Source organism: Megalobrama amblycephala, linkage group LG22 (assembly GCF_018812025.1).
Source record: "Megalobrama amblycephala isolate DHTTF-2021 linkage group LG22, ASM1881202v1, whole genome shotgun sequence".
NCBI lineage: Eukaryota > Metazoa > Chordata > Actinopteri > Cypriniformes > Xenocyprididae > Megalobrama > Megalobrama amblycephala.
In genome coordinates, this window is record NC_063065.1 from 22,882,084 (window position 1) to 22,908,594 (window position 26,511).

General features: G+C 39.7%; 1 protein-coding gene and 2 gene segments (V, D, J or C); 1 reads left to right on the forward strand and 2 right to left on the reverse strand.

Annotated features, from left to right (window-relative positions):
* LOC125258304 overlaps positions 1-26,511 on the reverse strand; it is a 725,453-nt gene that overhangs the window by 432,858 nt on the left and 266,084 nt on the right.
* The window catches only part of LOC125258313, a 37,678-nt gene continuing 27,204 nt past the window's right edge, over positions 16,038-26,511 (reverse strand). The window contains 3 exon segments of the V gene segment in view: positions 16,038-16,532; positions 17,096-17,105; positions 17,737-17,778. Coding sequence covers positions 16,216-16,532; positions 17,096-17,105; positions 17,737-17,778 — 369 coding nt within the window.
* LOC125258317 lies at positions 23,004-24,306 on the forward strand. The segment is given in 2 exon segments: positions 23,004-23,290; positions 23,419-24,306. Coding segments are annotated over 2 exon segments (396 nt in total).

Below are 26,511 nucleotides of genomic sequence, written 5' to 3' on the forward strand. Positions count from 1 at the left end.
GCATCTGTGCCAACAGAACGATTCAGACTCCCATCTAAAGCCTGTCGGTTCACGTCATTTCTGATAACAAGAACTGTCTCTGATATACATGCCACGGACATGAACGAGGATAGTCCTGACCCAACACACATGCAGGAAACTATGCTCGTCTACCGATTTATTAATAATTAATAATCATAAACTGTGAGGTAAGATTAGTTTACACACATCAGAAGGCCTACTCTCTCATCCCTGCATAGAAAGACACACGTGCAAATGAGATGCTAAAATTCACTTGTTACGGCCCCGGTCTAGGTCAGGACCGCAACATAAATGGCACAACACAAAATGGCTGTTAAAGTACTCATTTTTATTTTTCTTAATTTTTCTTAGGCTCTTTGCTCAGTCTTTTTGTGTGGCAGCAGTTAGAAATAAAAAAAAAAAACATGAAAATACATAAAAGAATAGAAGCAAATGATCAGGGGTGAGCAAATGCCAAAATAATAAACAAACAATACTCTAACTTCCCATTAATTAACTAACTTCTCTGTGCATACAAAAATAAAGAAACAAATACAACAACATAACCTCACTCCTTAACTAAACCACAAAACAGGAGAAAAGGTGGTGGCCAAGTGGCCTACAAAAATAAGGCACTCACCCCCTACAGCTTCGCACATGGTTTACAAACATGTCAGACAATGAAGTTCAGGACACAAGGCTCTCGCAATGGTTTACAATACTCTCTTAGATTATAACTTGATTTAACAGCATTTCACTAAGAGCTTCACACCAGAATTGACACATGAACAACAGTCATCAGGGAGAGAGACACACAGAAGAGATCATTGCAAACAAAGTGTACAGCCCATAGGAAAGAAAAATCAAAAGTGAGATCTCTTTAACATCTCAAATGTTTCTCCTAGATATAAATGAGGTTACTTCAACATCAAATGGAGACTTTTGCTTGAGTCTCCTGATTCTCACACTTGTCTCCTGAGACAAAAAGTCTAACAATCTCACATTTGTCTCTTCTAAAGTTTCATAAGAGATCTCATCATCTTCACATACTGTGCTCAGATTTTTCTCATTTCTTAGAGACATTTCTACTCTCACATTTGTCTCCTCTAAAGTTTCATAAGAGATCTCATCATCTTCACATACTGTGCTCAGATTTTTCTAATTTCTTAGAGACATTTCTACTCTCACATTTGTCTCCTCTAAAGTTTCTTAAGAGATCTCATCATCTTCACACACTGTGCTCAGACTTTTCTCCTTAGATAGAGACTCTGTATCACTCAGATTTATCTCCTGTAAAGATTCAGAAGATCTCATCATCTTCATATACTGTGCTCAGATTTTTCTCCTTAGATAGAGACTCTGTATCACTCAGATTTATCTCCTGTAAAGATTCAGAAGAGATCTCAACAACATCACACACTGTGCTCATATTTTTCTGCTTGGCTATAAAACCTTGAATCACTCATATTTGTCTCCTCTAAAGATTCAGAAGAGATCTCAGTAACATCACACACTGTGCTCATATTTTCTCCTTAGATAGAGACTTTGGTGGTCTCACATTTGTCTCTCTAAAGTTTAAAAGAGATCTCCGTAACATCACACACTATGCTCAGATTTTTCTCCTTACCTAGAGATTTTGGATCACTCATATTTTTCTTTTCTTAAGATTCAGAAGAGATCTCAACAACATCACATATGATGCTCATATTTTTCTCCTTACATAGAGACTATGGATCATTCATATTTGTCTCCTGTAAAGATTCAGAAGAGATCTCAACAACATCACACATTGTACTCAGACTTTTCTCCTCAGCTAGAGACCAGGATCACTCACACTTGTCTTTTCTAAAGTTTCAAAAGAGATCTCAATAACATCACACACTGTGCTCAGACTTTTCTCCTTAGCTAAAGACTTTGGTGTTCTCACATTTGTCCCTTTTAAATTTTAAAAGTGATCTCAACAACTTTGCAATGTGTATACCAAGTTAAATGTCTCAATGTGAACTCAAACAATTCTATCATATACTATGTATTAATAATCACATTAGTCAAGGATTGGGTCATAAGTCATTTAATGTGCCTTTCAGCAAAGAAAGTGCATGAATACCTAACCGGTAGTAATTTTCCTGATAACAGCATCTGGTACATTACTATTTTAAGAAAGTACTACTTTCTTATTATATCTACAATTAAGAGTAATGTTAACCTCATTTCTGCATAATTTCACTCTTAATATAGGCTTAACGCTGAAATTATGGACTTTTTTTATTTTATTGTTGCACAATTTGTAAAGTTGTTGAGATCTCATCTAAACTTTAAGAGAAGACACATGAGAGCTCCCGAGTCTCTAGCTGAGGAGAAAAGTCTGAGCACAGTGTGTGATGTTGCTGAGATCTCTTCTAAAACTTTAAGAGGAGACAAATGTGAGAGCTCCTGAGTCTCTAGATGAGGATAAAAGTCTGAGGACAGTGTGTGATGTTACTGAGATCTCTTTAAGAGGAGACACATGTGAGAGCTCCTGAGTCTCTAGCTGAGGAGAAAAGTCTGAGCACAGCGTGTGATGTTACTGAGATCTCTTTAAGAGGAGACAAATGTGAGAGCTCCTGAGTCTCTAGCTGAGGTGAAAAGTCTGAGCGTAGCGTGTGATGTTGCTGAGATCTCTTCTAAAACTTTAAGAGGAGACAAATGTGAGAGCTCCTGAGCCAAATGTGTGGAGACAAATGTGAGAGCTCCTGAGTCTCTAGATGAGGATAAAAGTCTGAGGACAGTGTGTGATGTTACTGAGATCTCTTTAAGAGGAGACACATGTGAGAGCTCCTGAGTCTCTAGCTGAGGAGAAAAGTCTGAGCACAGCGTGTGATGTTACTGAGATCTCTTTAAGAGGAGACAAATGTGAGAGCTCCTGAGTCTCTAGATGAGGATAAAAGTCTGAGGACAGTGTGTGATGTTACTGAGATCTCTTTAAGAGGAGACACATGTGAGAGCTCCTGAGTCTCTAGCTGAGGAGAAAAGTCTGAGCACAGCGTGTGATGTTACTGAGATCTCTTTAAGAGGAGACAAATGTGAGAGCTCCTGAGTCTCTAGATGAGGATAAAAGTCTGAGGACAGTGTGTGATGTTACTGAGATCTCTTTAAGAGGAGACACATGTGAGAGCTCCTGAGTCTCTAGCTGAGGAGAAAAGTCTGAGCACAGCGTGTGATGTTACTGAGATCTCTTTAAGGGAGACAAATGTGAGAGCTCCTGAGTCTCTAGAGGTGAAAAGTCTGAGCGTAGCGTGTGATGTTGCTGAGATCTCTTCTAAAACTTTAAGAGGAGACAAATGTGAGAGCTCCTGAGCCAAATGTGTGGAGACAAATGTGAGAGCTCCTGAGTCTCTAGCTGAGGAGAAAAGTCTGAGCACAGCGTGTGATGTTACTGAGATCTCTTCTAAAACTTAAAAAAAGAAGGCCATTGTGAGAGTGTAGAGATTTTGTCTCAGGAGACAAGTGTGAGAAGCAGGAGACTAAAGCAAAAGTCTCCATTTGATATTAATTTAACCTCATTTATGTCTAGCAGAAACATTTGAGATGTTAAACTTTTTTTCTCCCCTTTGGGTGGCTTCTATCTCATTCCATTTCAATCAAGCACAATACACGCATTCTCATATTTGAAGTTTAGTTTTGTTGCACAATTACTTAACAGAGGAAAACATGACCAATATTTTCATGCATGCAAAATGGGTTGTACAAGGCAAACTTTACAATGTTAAATGAAGAAATGAGGAACTGGTTCATTATTAAATCTGTTTAAAAAGAAAGTATCTATCTTAGCCTAAACATCTCACACTTGTCTAATCCCTTGTTTGGAATATGCACTGCATATACAATGCTGGGTATTGAAGATAAATTTAAATGAGTATCCCTTTATATTCATATTATGTAAGGTATAATGCTATTTGAATAATAGTTTCAGTATTTACAATATTAGTAAAAATTTAAAAATTTAACATGTTTCTCCTAAAATAAAATTGAAGACATCTGGGCTGGTTGCAAAAACTTCTTAGAATAGTCATAAAAAATTAGTCATTTAATTTTTTAAAAAAAACTTCAAGCCTGGTAATAACATTTAAAATAAGTTGCATAAAAAGGTATATCTGTTTAATTTGAATCAGGAAAGTAAGACTGACTGCCCTTTGGTTAACTGCTACTTAGTCAAACTAGTTCCTAAGTTAAAATGCAACTATGCTAAGATAATGCAGCTGGCACCAAAAGACAAAGCTGATACCTAAATGAGACATGTAACAGAATAATCAGCTCTTAGTGTCCCAAACTTAGAGAAAGCTCTGTCAGAGCCATAGCCTTGTGGACAGCACATCAGCATTGAGACACAGAAGCTCCTCAGACAGCACGAGTTTGAATCCCAGCTAAAGGTACTTTCCATCTCCTGTTCCCTTCTCACCTCTCCCATCCTACTGTCCTGTCCATTAAAGGTAAAAAAAAAACAATGTCACCAAAAAAAAAAAAAACCTTCTGAACATATTTTTACAATAAAGAGATTTCTTATTTCTCATTTTCTCTCAGAACTTTCTCATGTCTCAGTTGTGTCTACTTTTATTTCTCTAAGGCATTTTAGGAGAAACATCTGAGACAGTGTTGATACTACAATGAGAGATATTTGAGAATCACAACTAAGTCTCATGAGCTTAAAAAGAGCAACCTCTGAGCAATAAAATAATGGAGTCTTGAAAAAACTGAGATTTTGGTGGAACAAAATAGAACATCTCATTATTGTCTTTCTGTAGTCTCTAACTCATTTTCTCTCAGATATTTCTCATGTCTCATTTGTGTCTATTCTTATTTCTCCTACAGAATTTTAGGAGAAACATCTGAAACAATTTTGATACTAAAATGAGAGATAGAATCACTACTTGGTATCCTGAGGTCAGAAAGAGCAACATCTGAGCAATAAAATGTTTCTCTGATGGAGCCTTGAAAGAGATAACAGAGCGATAATAAAGAGATCTCCCATGTCTCTCACACCAAATTCTCAGTTTTGACTCTTTTCTTTTTGACTCATGTCTCATTTGTGCCTATTTTTATTTCTCCTTAGGAATTTTAGGAGACACATCTGAAACACTGCTGATACTGAAATGAGAGATATATGAGAATTACAGCTAAGTCTCATGAGCTTAGAAAGAGCAACCTCTGAGCAATAAAATGGAGTCTTAAAAGAGACTGCAGCAAGACAATAAAGAGATGTTCTAAGTTTCTTCCACCACACTCTCAGTTTTGACTTTTGTTTCTCTCAGATATTTCTCATGTCTCATTTCTGTCTACTCTTATTTCTCCTAAGGAATTTTTAGGAGAAACATCTGAAACTCTGTTGACACTAAAATGAGGGATATATGAGAATCACAACTAAGTCTCATGAGCTTAGGAAAAGCAACCACTGAGCAATATTTGTTTTCCTATGGGAGAGGAAGCGAGAGCAAAAGTGAGAGCGCCCTCCAGCGAGATCCAGAAGAATTTATAGTCCAGGTCTCCTCTCTGGTCCAATCAACAAACAGTAACAGTCTCTCGTCAAGCCATAGGCCAATCCTGTTAAAGGAGAGATACACATACACAGCGTACACAGCATACAATACGTCATAGACGTAACACCCCCACCCTTAAAATTACAAATAAATAAATATTTGTAATACAAAACCAGAAAATTCTTAACTCTCAGGCTTACTTGGAGCACGTGACAAAGCGTCAGCAATCACATTCTCACATCCTTTCTTGTGCCGAATTTCCAGGTTAAAACCTTGGATCAGAAGAGACCAGCGCATCAACCTCCGGTTTGAATCTGACATTCGGAAAAGAAACACATGGGGATTGTGGTCAGTATACACCAAAATAGGAACAGTACAAGCGTCAAGATATATTTCAAAATGTTGGAGTACCAACAACAGTGCAAGAGTTTCTTTTTCGATGGTGCTGTAATGCTGCTGTGACTTCGTGAATTTCTTGGAGAAGTAACAGATTGGGTGATCAATTCCCGCAGCATCTTCTTGAATAAGAACTGCCCCTGGTCCTATGTCACTTGCATCTACTTCCAATTTAAATGCTTTTAAGAAGTTTGGAGCAGACAAAACTGGGGCACTACACAACAACCTCTTGATAGCATCAAAAGCTAGTTGACACTCTGTATTCCAATCAAACACCTTGGACTGACTCAGTAGATTTGTGAGTGGTGATGCAATTTCAGCAAAGTTTTTGCAAAAGGCACGATAATATCCCGTCATTCCCAAGAAACGACGTAACTCCCGTTTGGTAGTTGGAGCTGGGAAATTAACAATACACTCAACTTTTGCTTCCACAGGACGCACCTGTCCCTGACCCACACGTTTTCCCAGGTAGGTCCCGACGGCCTTACCAAACTCACACTTGGCAAGGTTCAAGGTAAGTGATGCAGCATTTAACCGCTCAAACACTGAACAGAGACTTGTCAGATGCTGTTTCCAGTCGAATGAATAAACGACAATGTCGTCTAAGTATGCTTCACAGTTCTCTAATCCAGCAAGCACAATTCTCATCAAGCGTTGGAATGTAGCGGGTGCATTTCACATTCCGAAAGCCATCCTCTTGTACTGAAGGAAGTGATCAGGCGTGACAAAGGCAGATATTTCTGAAGCCCTGGCCGTCAGAGGAACCTGCCAGTAACCTTTTAACAGGTCAAGCTTGGTCACGAACTTTGCAGCGCCAACCCTGTCAATACAGTCATCCATCCTTGGCAAAGGATAAGAGTCAGGTTTCGTAATGGAATTTACCTTACGGTAATCTGTGCAGAATCTAAAACTCCCGTCGGACTTCGGCACCAGGAGACATGGTGAGCTCCACGAACTCGAGCTTGGCACAGCAAAACCATGTTCTAGCAGATATGCAGATTCTTCTTGCATTATTCTTCGTTTGACTGGGTTTACACAATAAGAGTTCTGTTTGATGGGAAAACAATCACCCACGTCAATGTCATGCTCCAACACTGTGGTCTCACTGGGCACATCAGAGAAAAGAGAAGGAAACTTTTCGATTAGAGCAATTACATAATTTTAACACCCTTCACTCAGGTAACACAGATAAGACTTTAAGTTCAGCAAGAGTTTTGAATTTTCCAGGCGAGCACATGACACTTCTCGCACCCTGAGGCCGTCCTCCTCAGGACAGTACACAGCTATGGCAGCAGCAACAGGAACAGGAACAGTGGTTTTGGACACATTCTGTGGTACATCTCTCGTTACATAGGCCTTCAACATGTTAATGTGACACACTCTGATCTTACGTTTTCTGTCAGGGGTATTAATGACATAATCAGTGTCACTTAGTTTCTGCTTGATTGAATAAGGACCATAAAACCTAGCTTGTAACGGTGATGTCGGCAGAGGAAGAAGTACCAGCACCAGATCACCCTCCTGAAAACTGCGATAAACACTCTTTTTATCAAAGTGCTTTTTCATTTTTGTCTGAGCGCTGCTCAAATTCAAAAGTGCCACTTCACGAGCTCTGTATAAACGTTCTCGAAAAGAACACACATACTCAAGTACGTTAGTTTGTAGTTTTGTCTCATTCAACAATTGTTCTCGCAACAGTTTCAGTGGGCCACGCACAGTGTGCCCAAACACTAATTCGGCCGGACTGAAACCCAGGGATTCTTGAATGGTCTCTTTCACAGCGAACATGACCAATGGTACACCCTCATCCCAATCTTTTCCTGTTTCAAAACAGTACGAACGCAACATACTCTTTAGCGTCTGGTGAAATCGTTCTAGCGCCCCCTGTGATTCTGGATGGTAGGCACTAGAAAATGTATGCTTCACAGACAGACAGTTCAAAACCTGAGCAAACAGCTTGGAAGTAAAATTTGTACCTTGATCTGACTGTATGACTCTGGGAATGCCAAAGGTAGAAAAGAATTTAATCAGTTCTCGTGTCACGTTTTTAGCTCTAATCATACGCATAGGAATTGCCTCCGCATACCGAGTGGCAGCACACATCAGAGTTAACAGGTACTGGTAACCAGATTTTGTCTTTGGTAATGGACCAACACAATCAATAATGATTCTCTCGAATGGTTCAGACAAAACTGGAATAGGATGAAGTGGAGCGTTAGGAATTCCCTGATTAGGTTTACCAGATAACTGGCATACATGACATGAACGACAGTATCTGGAAACTGCTGACTTCAAACCAGGCCAGTAAAAATAACGAATGATGCGACTGAAAGTTTTATTTACTCCCAAATGGCCAGAAAGAGCATGATCATGAGCTAGACACAGAATCTGTTCACGATAAATATCAGTGACCACTACCTGAAACACAGTTTTCCAGCTCAAATCCTTCTTTGATGGAGACAATTTACGCATGAGCACTCCATCTTCCCAAACGTAAGCCACATCCTTATTCGCTACTTCACCTTTCTGTACAGCCACGGCAACACACCTGTCTAGTGACGGATCAGCTTTTTGCACAGCAGCCAGCTGCTCCCTCCCTGTTCCGAGCAGAGACTCAAGTCGGACTGCAACAGCTTGATCAGGAATACAGACATTAGAAACATCCTGCACACATTCCTTTTTGTCAGCTCTATCAGTCATGAATGTTTCAGACACATCTAGAACATCATCGAACTTTCTAGTCTGAGCGCGTGTGACCGCACAGGCAGGAAAGACAGTCGGAAATTGTTGACTTACATCAATCTGTTCGCGTAACGCAGTCACATCTGGCGTATCCACTACGATTGGCTGAGGAAACACTTTACCACCAGCGATATCATTACCCAGAATCAGATCGACTCCTTCAACAGGAAGCTGAGAGCGTACTCCTAACTTCGTAAAGCCTGTAAACAAATCAGACTGAAGATAAACTGAATGTAAAGGCACTTTAACACAGCCAAGCTCAATGCCACGGATTAACACGCTCGATCCGCAGTAAGACTGTTCAGAAAATTCTAGTGCACTTTCCAAGATGAAAGACTGAACTGAACCGGTATCTCGCAAGATTGTAATAGGCTTCAAACCTCCCTGCTCATCTGAAAGAGATACAGAACCGTTCATAAGAAATGGACAGTATAGATCAGTATACGCACTAGAAGATTGAGATGGCATAGAAGCAGTCTGGACTAAAGCAACCCCTTTTGGTTTCTCAGGAGGTTTACCTTGATTCCAGCGCTTACAGTCCACAATTAAATGTCCTGGCTCACGGCAGAAAAAACACACGCGTCTTTCTCCCTCACAAGACACATGCGTGTTACGAGACACATTCGAAATGGCTTCTCTATTCTCTCGCTTTCCCTTACCTTTATTAAAAACTCTTGAGCCGTTTCGTACAGAAAATTCAACAGATGAGCCACTTTTCTCTCTATACACAGACGGGGTAAAAACAGTTTTGTGCGTGAGCACAAATTCGTCTGCCAAAACAGCAGCTTTCGGTACGGACAATACCTTCTGTTCGTTTAGGTATACCACAATATCCTCCGAAACGCAACTTTTAAAGTCCTCCAACAATAAAAGTTCTCGTAACTGCTCAAACGTGGTAACGTGGCTTGCTGCACACCATTTATCGAACAACACAGTTTTCTCACGAGCAAATTCACTAAATGTTTGACTGGTTATTTTCTGATGGTTTCGGAATTTCTGTCGATAAGCTTCAGGTACTAATTTGTATGCTCGCAACACAGCAGCTTTGACAGTATCATAATCCAGACTTTGCTCGATAGGTAAAGCGGTACAAACTTCCTGAGCTTTACCCACTAATTTACATTGCAGAAGCAACGACCACAACTCTTTCGGCCAACGTAATGTAGCTGCAATGCGCTCAAAAGCGACAAATACGAATCTACCTCCGTCTCTCTAAAATGAGGAACAAGAGTAACATATTTACTCACATCCAGACTGGTTACAGACTCACCAACATACGAAGTAGTAGCGTGTGGCGGACTTTGATCCGGTACAGCTGAAACTGGCGCATTCACTGGCGTTCGAGGAGAAGGCGGTCTCGATCTAGGCATAGGCACAGGTGCATTAGGTTGTGCATTAGGTTGTGCTTTGGCTTGTAGTTCCAAACTACGCAATTTAAGCTTACTATCAGCCTCTAACTCCAAAGTTCGGTAGTGAAGCAACTGCGCATCATAATCCTGTTTCTTTAACTGTAGATCCAACTCCTTCAGTTTAATCGCTAGCATAGGATCAAAACGAGGATGGCTAGGATCTATAAAAGAAAAAGTTTCCTCACCTACCTCAGTTTCAACACTCTTTCGTGGTAACCTTTCAACAGATTCATCTGGCAAAATTCCAGCCTCCACCAATTTGCTATACAACTTCTCCTTAACTACCTGCTTTGGCCCCTCCCTAGGAACAGAAATATTAAAGAAATCTGCAATCTGCAACAAATCAGCCTTACGACACTTGTTAAATTCCTCCGTTGTAGGAGATAACGTAAACGACGTTAAATCAAATTCCATATTTGACCGTAAACTCGCCCCGCACCAAAAGAAAATTACCAGGCAAACAAATGCATGGTTAATTCTGCCACATACTTGCATTGATACGCCCTGAACGAATCCGCAACATATGGTAACTTCATTAACAAGCCATAAACAAATCTCCAACTCATCTTACCCCTCACTGATATGTCCAAATAAACTTCAACAGTGTACGATTGCACCAAACGAGTCCCTAATTTATGTTATCCGTAACGGACAAACGCCCAATTTAGATGAATGAAAACGAACGAAATCAAGCCTTTAGACTATCCGCCACGGTCAACCGGTCGGACGAGCCCCCAATTTATGTTACGGCCCCGGTCTAGGTCAGGACCGCAACATAAATGGCACAACACAAAATGACAGCCAAAGTACTCATTTTTATTTTTCTTAATTTTTCTTAGGCTCTTTGCTCAGTCTTTTTGTGCGGCAGCAGTTAGAAATAAAAAAAAAAACATGAAAATACATAAAAGAATAGAAGCAAATGATCAGGGGTGAGCAAATGCCAAAATAATAAACAAACAATACTCTAACTTCCCATTAATTAACTAACTTCCCTGTGCATACAAAAATAAAGAAACAAAATACAACAACATAACCTCACTCCTTAACTAAACCACAAAACAGGAGAAAAGGTGGTGGCCAAGTGGCCTACAAAAATAAGGCACTCACCCCCTACAGCTTCGCACATGGTTTACAAACATGTCAGAAAGGATAAGGACGACACAAGGCTCTCGCAATGGTTTACAATACTCTCTTAGATTATAACTTGATTTAACAGCATTTCACTAAGAGCTTCACACCAGAATTGACACATGAACAACAGTCATCAGGGAGAGAGACACACAGAAGAGATCATTGCAAACAAAGAGTACAGAGGAAGCGAGAGCAAAAGTGAGAGCGCCCTCCAGCGAGATCCAGAAGAATTTATAGTCCAGGTCTCCTCTCTGGTCCAATCAACAAACAGTAACAGTCTCTCGTCAAGCCATAGGCCAATCCTGTTAAAGGAGAGATACACATACACAGCGTACACAGCATACAATACGTCATAGACGTAACACACTGGTTAAAAGCAGCACTTTAAAGGAAAATTCACTGATCACACTGATACACATTATGACAAAAAACCCTTAAAGGTCCCATGACATGAAAATTTCACTTTATTAGGTTTTTTAACATTAATATGAGTTCCCCTAGCCTGCCTATGGTCCCCAGTGGCTAGAAAAGGTGATAGGTGTAAACCGATCCCTGGGTATTTTGCTTCACATTTGAGAAAATTAAGGGTGTGTTCACACTTGTAGTTCGGTTTGTTTGGTTCATTTGGTCTGGACCAAAGAAGAAGAAAAAACATTTAGTCCTGGTCCGATTAGCGTTCAGATTGGCAATTTTATCACCGAACCAAAAGATACCGAACCTTGAGGCATAGGGATACATTCACAACGTTATTTGTCAGATTTTATGACGTATTGCCTATTTTGAGACGGAACTTACCGAACATCCAAAACAATGCTGTTTTCTGAGGTAAATGTGCTCGTTGTGTGTGCGTAGCGGGGCGTAGCCTGCATGTGATGGTATTTTGGCCAGCTGGGAACTTGTGAAGAGCTTATAAAATGTATAAAGGAGTCAAAACAGTGGCGGGAATCCATCCGTCACACACAAACGATCTGCTGCATGGAGACGTGCGTCTGATGCCTGTGATGGGCAAACTCGCGACTATGACGAGAGAAAACCGACATGCGTGAGGATTCTGTCCTTTTTAGGGTCTCGTCTTCCTGTTTTTGGTTCGTTTACATGTCTTTGGTTCATGTTGCGTTCATATATCATTCGAACTGCACCAGAGTTTGTTTGGAAGTGGACCGAGACCCATCTTTTCAGCGGTCTCGGTCCGCTTTTTTGGTGCGCACCAGGGTTCGGATGGCAGCGTTCACACATGCTCAAATGAACTGCACTAACAGAGCAATCGCACCAGGGTTTGTTTTAATCAATCCAAACATGCCAAGTGTGAACACACCCTAAAGCTCAGACGGTCCAATCTGTAATCTTCCCTATATGTCGTCATACGGGGAAAGATTACCTCCCCTTTCTCTGCTTTTCCCGCCCATAAGATAATGAGCTACTACAGTGCGAGGCGAGCGCAATATTTTTTTTTTCCTCGAGACACATCATGGCTTGCAAACGAGCGAAGCATGGCAGTTGCTCAGTGTCTGGATGTACAAATGAACACCGAGTGCTTTTTTAGTTCCTTCATCTGAGCCAATGAAAAAAATAGTGGGTTAATTTTATTTTCTCTGGTAATGCGTCGATACAACTTCCCAAAGTTTTGTATGTCTGCGCCACATATTTCACCGACGACTGTTTCCTCAACGTGAGCCAATACAGCCCAGTTACTGTCGCTAATGTAAAGGTAGACAGCATCAAGTATGTGTGTGAATACACACACTGTAACACGAGTGTTGTACATTTCTTTGTTGATTGGATAACCGTTCTGCTGTTGGCGCACGCAATATCCACATTTCCAGATTGCAGAGCTTGATGTAATTGTAATAAAGAAAGATTGTAAAAACTTTTAAGATATATGAAATATAAAATATGTAAACAAATAAATGATGTTGGCATGTAGCACATTTTCCACAACAGCACCTATCAAAAAGGTCTGACTATAGTGGCGCTGGTTAGTGTCTATAGCTGATAATATATATATATATATATATATATACATACATACATACATACATGATAGCAAAGAGGGTCCCACTTTATATTAAGTGGCCTTAACTACTATGTACTTACATTTAAATTAATCATTCGATACAATGCACTTATTGTGTACATACATGTTTTTACATTGTACTTATATTTTAAAAACACCTGCATGTAATTACATCTGTAATTAATTTCTGTAATTACATTTATAATTACACAGTTGACCCATCCCTTAACCCTTACCCCTACCCTTAAACCTACCCATACCAACAAAGCTTTCCCTAACCTTACCTGTATCCCACCTCAATAGCATCAAAAGTGTTTGGCAATTCAATATGAACCCATTAAGTACATTGTACTTATTTTTTTGATGTAAATATATAGTAGTTAAGGCCACTTAATATAAAGTGGGACCGCAAATCAGAGCAACATGAAAAGCCAACAATGTAGGCTTGCATTAGCTACATGATAACTGTAACAGCATACATAAACAAACCAACTAAAGTACTGTATCCAGACACAATATTTTAAACTAACCATTCGGAGACGTCCTGCTGTAGCTGCTGAGTTGCAACTTCTTCATCTGGTGCTTCTCCATCCAGATCAGATTCTGGGTTTAACTGAAACGTTTCAACGACTGCGTGTCTACGAGCCATTGCGATACATCCACTGTCAACATTAGCACATGGTACCGTGGCCGCAAGCTGGTTAAGACCACACCCACCCTCCACCTTGCCCCGCCTCTCTCCTCTTCATTAGCATTTAAAGCTACAGACACAGAAACGGCACATCCTGAGGAAAGCTCATTGTTGGACTGGCTCATAGTGGCTGAAATTCTGCACCAAGGTTGAATTTCGGGAAAGAGACTTCAGATACAGTACTAGGGACCACTTAGGCCTATATAAAAGCATCCAAAAAGCAGCATGTCCTTGGACCTTTAACAATGTTCTAACATCACACCGGCCTTTTTCATCTATATATATATATATATATATATATATGATGGATATATTATCAGGGACCCCCAAGGGTTAAATAAAAACACATAAAGACACTTCATCTTTAATGGTATTAGATGATTTGATAGTTGCATTTAATAGATTACAACTTCAATAAAACATTTGCATTTTGCTTGTAAAAGGTGTTTTTATGCATGTTTTGGCTGAGTTTTCATCATATTTACACTTTTCTGACCAAATTCCCGAATAATTTTGTGGAGCAGAAAGATCATTGATACTGATACAGCAGGAATCATTCAGTTGTGTCCTGTAGAGAATGATGTGTAAATGTGTGTGTCTGACTCTGTATATTTACTGTTACTGTGATTTGGTGATGTAAAGCCTTTCTTTTAACCCTGTCAGTAAAACTATTGGACTCTGAATGTATATGGTCCTGATCTCTCTGTCAGGGATCTGTGAGGGAGGACTCAAACGCAGGATGAGTTTTACAGGTTTATTGACAAACTGGGAATATAGAGGGTGTGGAGGTGAACACAGTCCATACAATAGGAAGGGGGTGCGACACAAAGACGAGCACGCTGAGGGAACGGCCACTGAGAACAGCCCAGGTAGTAAGCAGGCCGGTGAGCATTGGCAGGTGTGCAGTATGAGGCCCAAAGATGTAGTGGGAGCCAGACAGGATCAAACAGCTTAAGCAGTTAGAACCATCAGAAACGATCAGGCACTGAACCGGTCTTGCTGCTTGTCGGGGAGAAGGAGCAGCCACAGGGATCCTCAGTCTGTAGGACAGGACAGGGGGAGACCAGAGACACTACGAGGACTAGACGAGACAGGTGGTTAGATGGTCTGGAACAGGGAAGACAACAATGGCAAAAAGGGATACGAGAAACTCCAACACAAAACGCTAAGAGCTTAGGAGAACAAAAGACTAGAACACAGGCACGAAGCTTAACGAACTGGCAAAGACATGAGGGAAAGAGTGCACAATATAAAGGAGGCAAAGAACATGAGGAACAGGTGACAACACTTAGACAAACGAGGACTCAACAAGAAAGGGAGCAGGGAACAGGTGAAAACACTAATAACAAACAAGGACTGAACAATGACTAGAACAGAGGGCGTGGTGACAAACAAGGAGGAGGGAACAGAGGAGCACATGGCAGACACAAACACAGACAAAGCCATGTGCTCAGACATAACATAAACATGGAGACATTAAACAAAGACAAAACAGACAGGGCTGTCAGGGCAGAACCCTGACACTCTCTTCTGTCTTTTGCATTCAGAGGGTGATTTACATGAGCGGCTCATGCTTCACTGCTCTGAATGTGTTTATAGCTCTATGAACTGAACATGACATGATCAAGAGCTCTTCTTCATCAACCAACAAACATGACTTTCAGCTGCAGCTGCTCATACAACACAATCACACACAACACTGATCACAGACAAACACTAATAACACTAGATCATCTAAATCAACATCAATCTTGTGTTTCTGAAGAGAATGAGTCAGTGTTTAATATGATCATCATGTTTTAGGTGTAATATATGATCCCTGTCAATCAAACTGAACAGACTGAATTCAGCTGATTTTCATGACATTTTCATCTATCTATTTTCATCGTGACATTTTCAGCAGAAGTGAAACTGGTGTGTTCCAGTCCAGATCATGTGACCAATCAAACAGTGAGACTGAAAAGCCCATTTGCATTGTCAGGGTGGAGTGATTGTGATCCTCTCCGAATAGAGCAGCTCTGTCTCCAGAGACCATGTTCAAACCCCAAGAGCTTTATTTGACTTTATTTCCTGCTACATCAAGCTTGTGAAAAGCACCTGCATCTTCATCTGTTAGTTGAATGATGTTGTCAGACACAAAGTGAACTTGTTGAGAAGCTTTATTGAATGTTACAGCAGATTGAAAGATCACACAGTGCTTTGACACGCCAGCTCTCTTTCAGTATTGAGTTGTAAATCACTACAGCTGCAGCACTAGACTCATGTGAATCCTGCCTGACACAGGACACTCAGATACGGCTCATCTTCAGGAGAGAAACATCAGCACTCAGAGCTCTTGTGGAACGAGACCTCATGAGGAGCTCCATCATGTGTTACTCTGCAGACGTACACCTCTCCCTCTTCCCAGCGTGCTTTGCTGAGGGTCAGGACGCTACTGCGGCTGTAGCGGCCGTCCCGCTGGCTCTCTGCGCTGGTCACGACCCCCTCGGTGACCTCTGACCCGTCCAGTGTCCAGCTCACCAGCGCCCCCTGTGGAGAGTAAGAGCTGAGCAGGCAGAGCAGTGCGGCTGAGTCTCCAGAGATCTGCAGAGAAGAGGGCGGCAGCAGAGACACTGAGGGCTTCACTGTGGGACCAGCTGCAGGAGACAAACACAACACATTCACAAACACTAAGAAAACACACTGTTTCACTCACAGCATTTCAACAGCGGCAAAAATCACGACAATCTGATCCTTCATGACATTCAACATCACTAGAGCTGATATAATATACAATATACAAACTACACAATCACTATATACATTTAAATCAAACCTCAGAAATCAAACTAAACATACTGAGACACTGACTGATTAAATTCCAGCAGTTTTTACATCCCCAATATAATTTACATTTTTACTTAAGTGAGAAATTCAACTCAAAATGTTACTCAATTTCAAAGTTTGACTAAAGCTCAGACAGAATGATGATTATATCACTGATAAGAACTAGAAAACAATAACATGTGTAACTTACTTGAATTATAAAGCACTGAATTATAAGCAAAACATGAACAAAAGAGATTCAGTATCATTGACTGAAATACAGAAAGAAACAACATTTACATTCTGATGTCAGATCTATTTTTTCCCCATGATATCTACAATAAAAAATGAACTATATGAATACAGTATAGAAATAAATAAACAGAAATTAAACCTGTAATAAGCTGATTAAACTGATTAATATGTGAGACATATGGAAATACATTTATTTTTTTTATTTTTTTTTTATTTTTGAAAGGATTAATGCTGTTCTTCTGAATGAATAAACATGAAAATATCATTGTTTTAGATTAAATAATTATAAAACAATATCAGTAACGTCAAACAATCATTTTCAGATGTAATAACGAATTTGCAAATATTATTTTGCATTTTTGCATTTATAATGCATTTTATAATGCATATTTTACTCCACAATTATTTATGAAAAGATACATATAAGGCATTATAACATACATTATGAATCTTTAAGGCTTCAAGTAAAGTGTTACCACAATATCTAATAATAATTAACTTTAGTTAATGTTTTTCTTGTTTCAACTTTAAATCATGTTTAAATTGTTCTTTTTTACACTTTATTGTATGCTAACATAGTTACATTGTACTACTCACATAAGTACTGAGTAATATTAATTAACTGCATGTACTTACTATAGAGTTACAGTTAGGGTTTGGTTCAGGGTTAGTTACTAGTTACTGTTATTACTATAGTAAGTACATGTAGTAACGTGTAACTTCTTCACCTTAAAATAAAGTGTTACCTTTAGGAATTAAATAGACAAACTTACCGAGCACCAGTTTAGTTCCTCCACCGAATGTGTACCACATTGATACAATCTAATGAAACGGTCGTACAAAAACCTCTATTCCACTCGAGTGAACACAAACTCCAGCAGAGAGAGAGAAACAACACTTCAACACACTGATATTAGAAGAAACTCACATCTTCTCAACACGCACACATTCAGTTTGGATGAAATGCTATTCAAAAAGGAACAACAAACACACTTTCACAATCATTTCATATACAAAAAAAAAAAAAAAGATTCATTTTGACATTATAGCCTTTTTTTCTCATTCATTCTCTTGTTGTGTGCTGATTTAACACTGTTTAAAAAAAAAATATAACAAACAACTTCCTTTTCCTTTCTTTGTAGGGCGAATCAACAAGGCTTTGAGGAGTAGATGCAACAGGAGACTGGAGACACAGAGCTGGAGACTGGAGATCGGAGACACGGAGAATGGAGAATCGGGTGAGGAGAAAAGCAGGTAAGGAATTGTCAGGTAGGCAACAAGCCGGGAGAGACATGAAGTAAGTCTAAGACAAGACTAGACAGTGGCTGCGTCCGAAAACTGGAAAATGCTGCCTTCAGAGGGCACATTTCAAGATAGGAAGGCATCAAGGCACGTCTGAATCCAATGGTACTTTCATCTGGTCACTTTTTGTAGGCAGCATAGATGTATCTTTCACAGCCTTTGATATCCCACAATCCTGTGCACATTCGTCCGAGGGGGAGTGGCTTTATTAGTTGATTGTGCTGGAGTTCCTGAAAAATGGCATCGGAGAACGTGACTGAAGAGCAGTTTTTGTACAAATGTATGTTTTATTTTCACTTTTGACACATTTTGATTGTGCTTCTATCAAGAAATAACTGTAGTACTTGCAAAGTGTTTGCTTGTTATCACCGAAGCGCTCTGTATTAACGTTTCATATAAAATTTTGAAAGGGTCATCTGAAGACACGGGTTGAGAATGGGGCAGCTTTCACTGGCCACAAAAACAGCGCTGTGAATGGCTGAAAGTAAGTTGTTGAACATCATTTCAGTTCTTAATGAAGACTTCTTTTATGTTAATGTCAAATTATTGTTAGTGTACATGCTTAAGCTGTATGATGTACCTTTGACCTCTATTGTAATGTTATGTACAGTCAAAGCTTACCTTACGAAAATTAAGAAATGGCTTTATTATAGTTAAGGTGTCCCAATCATTTTTTTAATAAATACCATGGTTAAACTTTTTTTCATGGTTAAAAAAAAAAAAAAAGAAACGTTTGATTTGGGGTTACCATAGTTAAAATACATCAGTCATGTCATGTCATTTTTTTTTTTTGGTACTTTTAGTAAAAGCATTAAACTAGGCTTTTAAATCTTTAATGTCACTAGCATTTCTCCAGAAAAGTGCTTCAGAAAATTGGCCTGGACAGGAAAGTTATTCCTCAACAGGCAAGGAAGAAATCGGACAACTTAAAACAAAAATATAAGGTATCATTTTACATATGTTGTGGGGCAGATTTTCTATGCATTGTACATTTCTAAGTGTCTTTTTTTGTGGAATCTGGAAAACCCACCAACTGGTTCAAGGGTGGACAAGGGAGAGGACACCACCAGGGTACGGGGGAGCTAGGGGGAGCTCGGCTCCCCTTAAGACATTTGCTCCCCTGAAAACGTGATTTGTGAAATTTTGAGGAGTCTCAAAAAATATTGACAATGTGTTATTTTGACGTGCAATTTCAGTTTTGTGTAGTGTGATCATCGTGGATTATTATGTGTAAAATTGCAAAAATATAATTCATTCATGCATGACGGCGAATTAAACCTAATTCACTTCAATAAAGATAATTATACATGCTATTCTTGTCATGAGCATCAAGGTGTGGGGGCGCTGCAGTGCAAATTCCACTCATGTTTAGTACGTTAACTAGAACAGCAAAGGAAGCTGACCCCAGGCCTGTGTTAAGGTGAGGCATGTTATTCGTAATTATGTGTTGTGGCTGGGTTGTTATAGCTCTGCATGACGCTCGATGAATTAGACCTAATTTAACGGAGGAATTTTGGTATTCTTCTGTAGCCTGACGAGTAATTTTAACCGTTGTTCTTGTGAACTCAAAGACAGCCTGATGCTTTGTTTATAGACTATTTGTGGGTGGCTGTTTGTTGTTTCACCTATCAATTCATGTCGATAATGTATAATAGGGTAAATCCTATATAGTGATTTATCCTATATAGTGCTTGCATAAAGCAAGCAGTGTACACAGTCATAGCTGTTATTTTTCTTTGTAACTCATTGTAAGCGAGTTAGCAAGCACATGCAAGCGCAAACCTAATTATGAATTTAATTGAAAGTCTTGTCAAGAAAAGTTGATTTGTATATATTTTTTGTAACTTCTGTGAAATACGTTGGTGTACCGATTAAGTCCTCTGAAGGCGAGTTGATGAACCCAAGTGCAGTTTATTGACTCAAAGTGACAAACAAAGAGACCAACCACTTGACTTGAACAAGAGCAGACTTGAACAAGAGCAGACTTGAACATGAGCAGACTTGAACATGAGCAGACTTGAACAAGAGCAGACTTGAACAAGAGCAGACATGACTTGAACATGAGCAGACTTGACTTGAACATGAGCAGACTTGAACAAGAGCAGACTTGAACAAGAGCAGACATGAACATGAGCAGACATGAACATGAGCAGACTTGAACAAGAGCAGACTTGAACAAGAGCAGACATGAACATGAGCAGACTTGAACATGAGCAGACTTGAACATGAGCAGACTTGAACAAGAGCAGACATGACTTGAACATGAGCAGACTTGAACATGAGCAGACATGAACATGAGCAGACATGAACATGAGCAGACATGAACATGAGCAGACTTGAACAAGAGCAGACTTGAACAAGAGCAGACTTGAACAAGAGCAGACTTGAACAAGAGCAGACTTGAACAAGAGCAGACTTGAACAAGAGCAGACATGAACATGAGCAGACTTGAACATGAGCAGACTTGAACAAGAGCAGACATGAACAAGAGCAGACTTGAACATGAGCAGACTTGAACATGAGCAGACTTGAACAAGAGCAGACTTAAACAAGAGCAGACATGAACAAGAGCAGACATGAGCAAGAGCAGACATGAACATGAGCAGACTTGAACAAGAGCAGACTTGAACATGAGCAGACTTGAACAAGAGCAGACATGACTTGAACATGAGCAGACTTGAACAAGAGCAGACTTGAACAAGAGCAGACATGAGCAAGAGCAGACATGAACATGAGCAGACTTGAACAAGAGCAGACTTGAACAAGAGCAGACATGAGCAAGAGCAGACATGAACAAGAGCAGACTTGAACAAGAGCAGACTTGAACAAGAGCAGACTTGAACATGAGCAGACTTGAACAAGAGCAGACTTGAACATGAGCAGACTTGAACAAGAGCAGACTTGAACATGAGCAGACTTGAACATGAGCAGACTTGAACAAGAGCAGACATGACTTGAACATGAGCAGACTTGAACAAGAGCAGACATGACTTGAACATGAGCAGACTTGAACAAGAGCAGACTTGAACAAGAGCAGACTTGAACATGAGCAGACTTGAACAAGAGCAGACTTGAACAAGAGCAGACATGACTTGAACATGAGCAGACTTGAACAAGAGCAGACATGACTTGAACATGAGCAGACTTGAACAAGAGCAGACTTGAACAAGAGCAGACTTGAACATGAGCAGACTTGAACAAGAGCAGACATGACTTGAACATGAGCAGACTTGAACAAGAGCAGACATGACTTGAACATGAGCAGACTTGAACAAGAGCAGACTTGAACAAGAGCAGACTTGAACAAGAGCAGACTTGAACAAGAGCAGACTTGAACAAGAGCAGACTTGAACATGAGCGGACTTGAACAAGAGCAGACATGAACATGAGCAGACTTGAACAAGAGCAGACATGACTTGAACATGAGCAGACTTGAACAAGAGCAGACATGACTTGAACATGAGCAGACTTGAACAAGAGCAGACTTGAACAAGAGCAGACATGAGCAAGAGCAGACATGAACATGAGCAGACTTGAACAAGAGCAGACTTGAACAAGAGCAGACTTGAACATGAGCAGACTTGAACAAGAGCAGACTTGAACATGAGCAGACTTGAACAAGAGCAGACTTGAACATGAGCAGACTTGAACAAGAGCAGACTTGAACAAGAGCAGACTTGAACATGAGCAGACTTGAAAAAGAGCAGACTTGAACAAGAGCAGACTTGAACAAGAGCAGACTTGAACATGAGCAGACTTGACTTGACAAAGAGCAGACCTGCCAACAACAGCAGGGTTACATAATCAATACACGACAAAGTAACATGGAAGACAATGGCTTTAAATACAAGAACTTAGTGAACATATTACTAAGACAACCAATGGGCAAGTGACACAAGGAACAAGGGAACCAAAGAACAAACAGAACTCAGAAACACATGACCATAAACAACCAATCAGAACATGACACATTGACTAAAGGAGCACATGAGGAGCAAGACACAAACAAGCAACATGAATCAAACTACAAAATAAAAACCAAGGAACATGAACATGAAACAAAACTATCCATTACAGTTGGATTTAGTTGTGTTAATACTGTGTTTTAGTTTTGTATTTATTTATTTATTTGTTTACTTATGTATAAATGGAAGTAAAATAATACCTTTAATACCTTTAAAACCTTTAATACACTTAAAGGTGCTAAAGAGGATCTTTTCGTCGACTGAGAAACCAAAGACTGTTAGTGAGTTTTTGAAATGAGCGCATGTGTAAGAACAACCCCCCTCCTTCACAGCTCATTTCGAGGGAACGCCTCCCAAAACTCGTGCACGAGTATTGGAACACGAGTGTTTTACCACCGGCATTCGCTGTGTCGTGTTAGTGGATTCATTATGTCGGACTCACCGCAGGTAACTCATAATCTGCAGTTGTTACTCCTGACAAAAACATTGCATGCGGCGCCTGTGGAGTGTGGAAAGTTACTGGAACGCGCAGCCGCGCTCGTCTCTTACAAGGAACGTCATGGCAGTGATTGACAAGTCAGAGGGCCAATCGTTTACGCAATGATTGCGTAAACGATTGGCTGATGTTTTTAAGGCCCTACCTCGTGCACAGATGATGTATATTAATATTATTACTTTCAGTGCACCTAATAAATAGTCTTTTATCAGTTAGTAAAGACAGTTTCAAGTAATATTGCAAAAATGTATAAAACAAAACATCCTCTTTAGCACCTTTAATACAACTGTATAAGCTCAATTTTTCCCATCTTTATTACATTAATTGCACACTGAAATCCTACACCACAGACACCAGATGGCGTTAATGAGCAGCTGGTAGTTTGTTAGCAGCACGTGCAGTTGTAAATCCTGCCCACTTGTTTGCATTGTCACACATGCTTCAGTGCTCTGAGAGTGTTTATAGTGCTGTGAGTTTAACACTTCATGACTGACACTGTTTATCAATATAACAGACACAGCTAAAATGTCATTCATCATCTTCTTCCTGCTCTTAGGAATGCATTTTGAAGGTAAGATCTTGTACTTTAATGCATGGATTATTAGCAGTTAAAATGAAAATTATTATTTTTCTTTCTTTCTTTCTTTTTTTTTTTTTTTTCAATTGAGAAATGCTAAATGTCTTCTCAATGTCCATCAGATTCTACAGGACAGGTGACTGCAACTCAGACTCCCACAGAGAAACATGTTCAGAACGGACACACAGTCACTCTGACCTGTAAGACCAGCAGCTCCATTGGACGTCGGTCAGACGGTGACTGTAAGTCGTGTGTCTCCTGGTACCTTCAGAAACCTGGAGAAACACCTAAACTTTTAGTGCACAGCATCAGGACCCTTGCGACTGAAACTCCAGCTAGATTCAGTGGAAATGGAGCCGATTATGGAACTGATTTCACTCTGACCATCAGTGGAGTCCAGACTGAAGATACAGGAGATTATTACTGTCTGACTGTACACTATATTGGTAGTAGCTGGGTGTTCACACAGTGATAAAGAGTGGTACAAAAACCTCGGTCAGTCAGACGTCACAGTGATGCACTGATACAGCTGAGAGATACTGCAGCTGCTCATACAACACAATCACACACAACACTGATCACAGACAAACACTAATAACACTAGATCATCTAAATCAACATCAGTCTTGTTGAAGCTCACGAGTGTCTTACAGATCAACTGTTGATGTGATGATCTCTCAGCATAGGATCTTGAGGTCAAGATGATGTGGCCACAACATTATCATTGTTCACACGTGTTCATGTGCTTCAGCATGCTGTGACGTTCCCAAAATGTATTATAAGCCGTCACTTCCCAGGCAGCATACAAAACCGCTTTAATAATTTGTGTCAAAATTTAAACATTTTATCTCTGTCCACATAAAGCAATGAATGTCAGTCCTGTGTTGGCCCACAACTGCATTAAAGACAATTAATCATCCATAACTGGTCCCAAACTGTGCCAGAATTTTATTATTATTAATTAATTATTATTAAAAGTAAAGCATATCAAAACCAGAAACCTCAAAACTCAGCCACATCTAGCCCAATGACACCAAGAAAGAAACTCATGGATCCATCCATAGTCAGGGAAACACACATTCACACAATTTATGTTTTTGGATTTTGGAGGAATCGAGGCTCAGCTGGGAGTTCCCATATGGAAAAGTTTTGTTAAAAACATCTGTGATTCTTACATGCTCCAACAGAATGTTATAAGGGACATATATGCTGCAAAAACTGCATATACAAATTGCATAATTGTAATGCCACACCAGCAGAGGGAGCCCTCGCCTGAGTATTGGCTGTGTCTCACTCCCTCGATCTGCTTCTACTTGCATTTCCTGTTTGATTCAGTATTTTAGGGTGTGGCTGTGTGTTTACACCTTGCGAAGTATTGCCAGTTCATCTGCCTTACCGAGCGTTTTCTATATTTCTGCCTGTTTGCCTTGTGTATGATTCTGCCTGATTCCCTGTTTACGTTTGTTGTCTGTCGAAATTCGTTTATATCTGCGTGAATCATTTCACACCAGACTGCTAAGTGAACGAATATCAATACAAAGGGACAATACAAAACAGAGACTGTGCTAAAAATGTGCTACTCAAGGATATACAAGTAAAAACTGTTTGTGATCCAGCTTGTCTCCAGAATGATACTGGATACGGCAGTAATGAAGGTGGGAGCACTTTATTACAGTTCATCTGAGTTTATTTATGGTTATAAAGTTTATTAAGCACCACACGAAAGGCATAAGGTCTTTATATATTTGTTTACTGTTAGTTCTAACAAGTGTTTCTGTGTAATTTGCTGTGTATGTTGATGATGATAATGCAAGGGAGAGAGAGAGTTTATGGATAATATTTTAATGCACACTTGCAGTGTTTTATTAAGCTCTTACAGTGATTTTCTAGAGTGAAAACAATAAACGTCATTAAACTCATCTGTATAGTTTTGGCCATCATTCGGACGGTACAACAGGCCTGTACTAATATAGTAGATAAAAAACAAGAAGACAATATTAGTGATAACCATAATTTAATTAAACTATACATGTTCTATCTCCATGCAGCATATATTCACAGTTTCTGACATTATAGTCCGTCCTGACCGAATCCTGACAGGATAGAACGAGCTCTTGAAGCTCCGCCCTCTTAGGCCGATCGCAGCAGCTTATTTGCATTTAAAGGGCCTACGCTGAAACGGCTCATTTTTGCTCAAGCACTAAAATTGGCAATTTTAACATGCTATAAAAAAACAAAACATCAGTGAGGTATTTTGAGCTAAAACTTCACATACACACTCTGGGGACACCAGATACTTATTTTACATCTTGTAAAATGGGGCATAATAGGGAGTAAATGGAGAGAGCTATGTGAATTAATCCATCCAGCTACAGATCACCTAAAACGCTTGGGACACATTCTCATCAGCGCAGCAATGGCGGACTCGCTGTGAAAACGCTCAGGGTGGTTCTATGTTAAAACATGAATGTCTGTCAACATTCGTGGGTGGGGCCTGTGGCTTTTGTGATGTCACACAGCCAGGGATCTGGAAACGGCTTGTTCTGAGACACTGCTTATGATTTATGGGGATTAAAAAAAAAAAAAAAAAAAACACCATGCAAAAGTGAATTTTGCATAATAGGCCCCCTTTAAGGTTGATAAGGAGACAGGCCCAGTCTTTCTATTCATCTTTGTTTTAAAAGAGACATTTCGGGAAGACAGGTTGCAATCAGGTGTGAAAAACTGATCACTATTTAAATAAATACATTTTTGAATGATGGTGTTGTCTGTTTCATTGCACACACACACGCGTGAGAGTCTTACATACCATGCAAAATTGACGTGCTACATGTTAACAATATTCTTTGTTGTATTTTCCTGTAAAAATACCAGGCTTCATTTGGAATTATTCAGCTTTTAAGAACAAGCAGAAGATATGCTGCTTTTTTGGGAGTGGGCGGAGCTAATGCACAAACGACAATCTCATTGGCTGGCGCTCATCTTTTCCTGTCCCTGTTTTGATTTCAGCAAATCAGTTTGAGCAAATGCAACATGATTAATATTCATGAACCCAGCAGCTCATCAATCCTTAGTGTGTTGTATATTGTTACTAGTAGTACAATTATTATTATTATTATTATTATCTTTTAATATTATAATATAATTACCATTATCTATTTTTTTACAGAAACACCAACGATATCTTAAACAATTCAGATGTTTAAAAAGCTGTG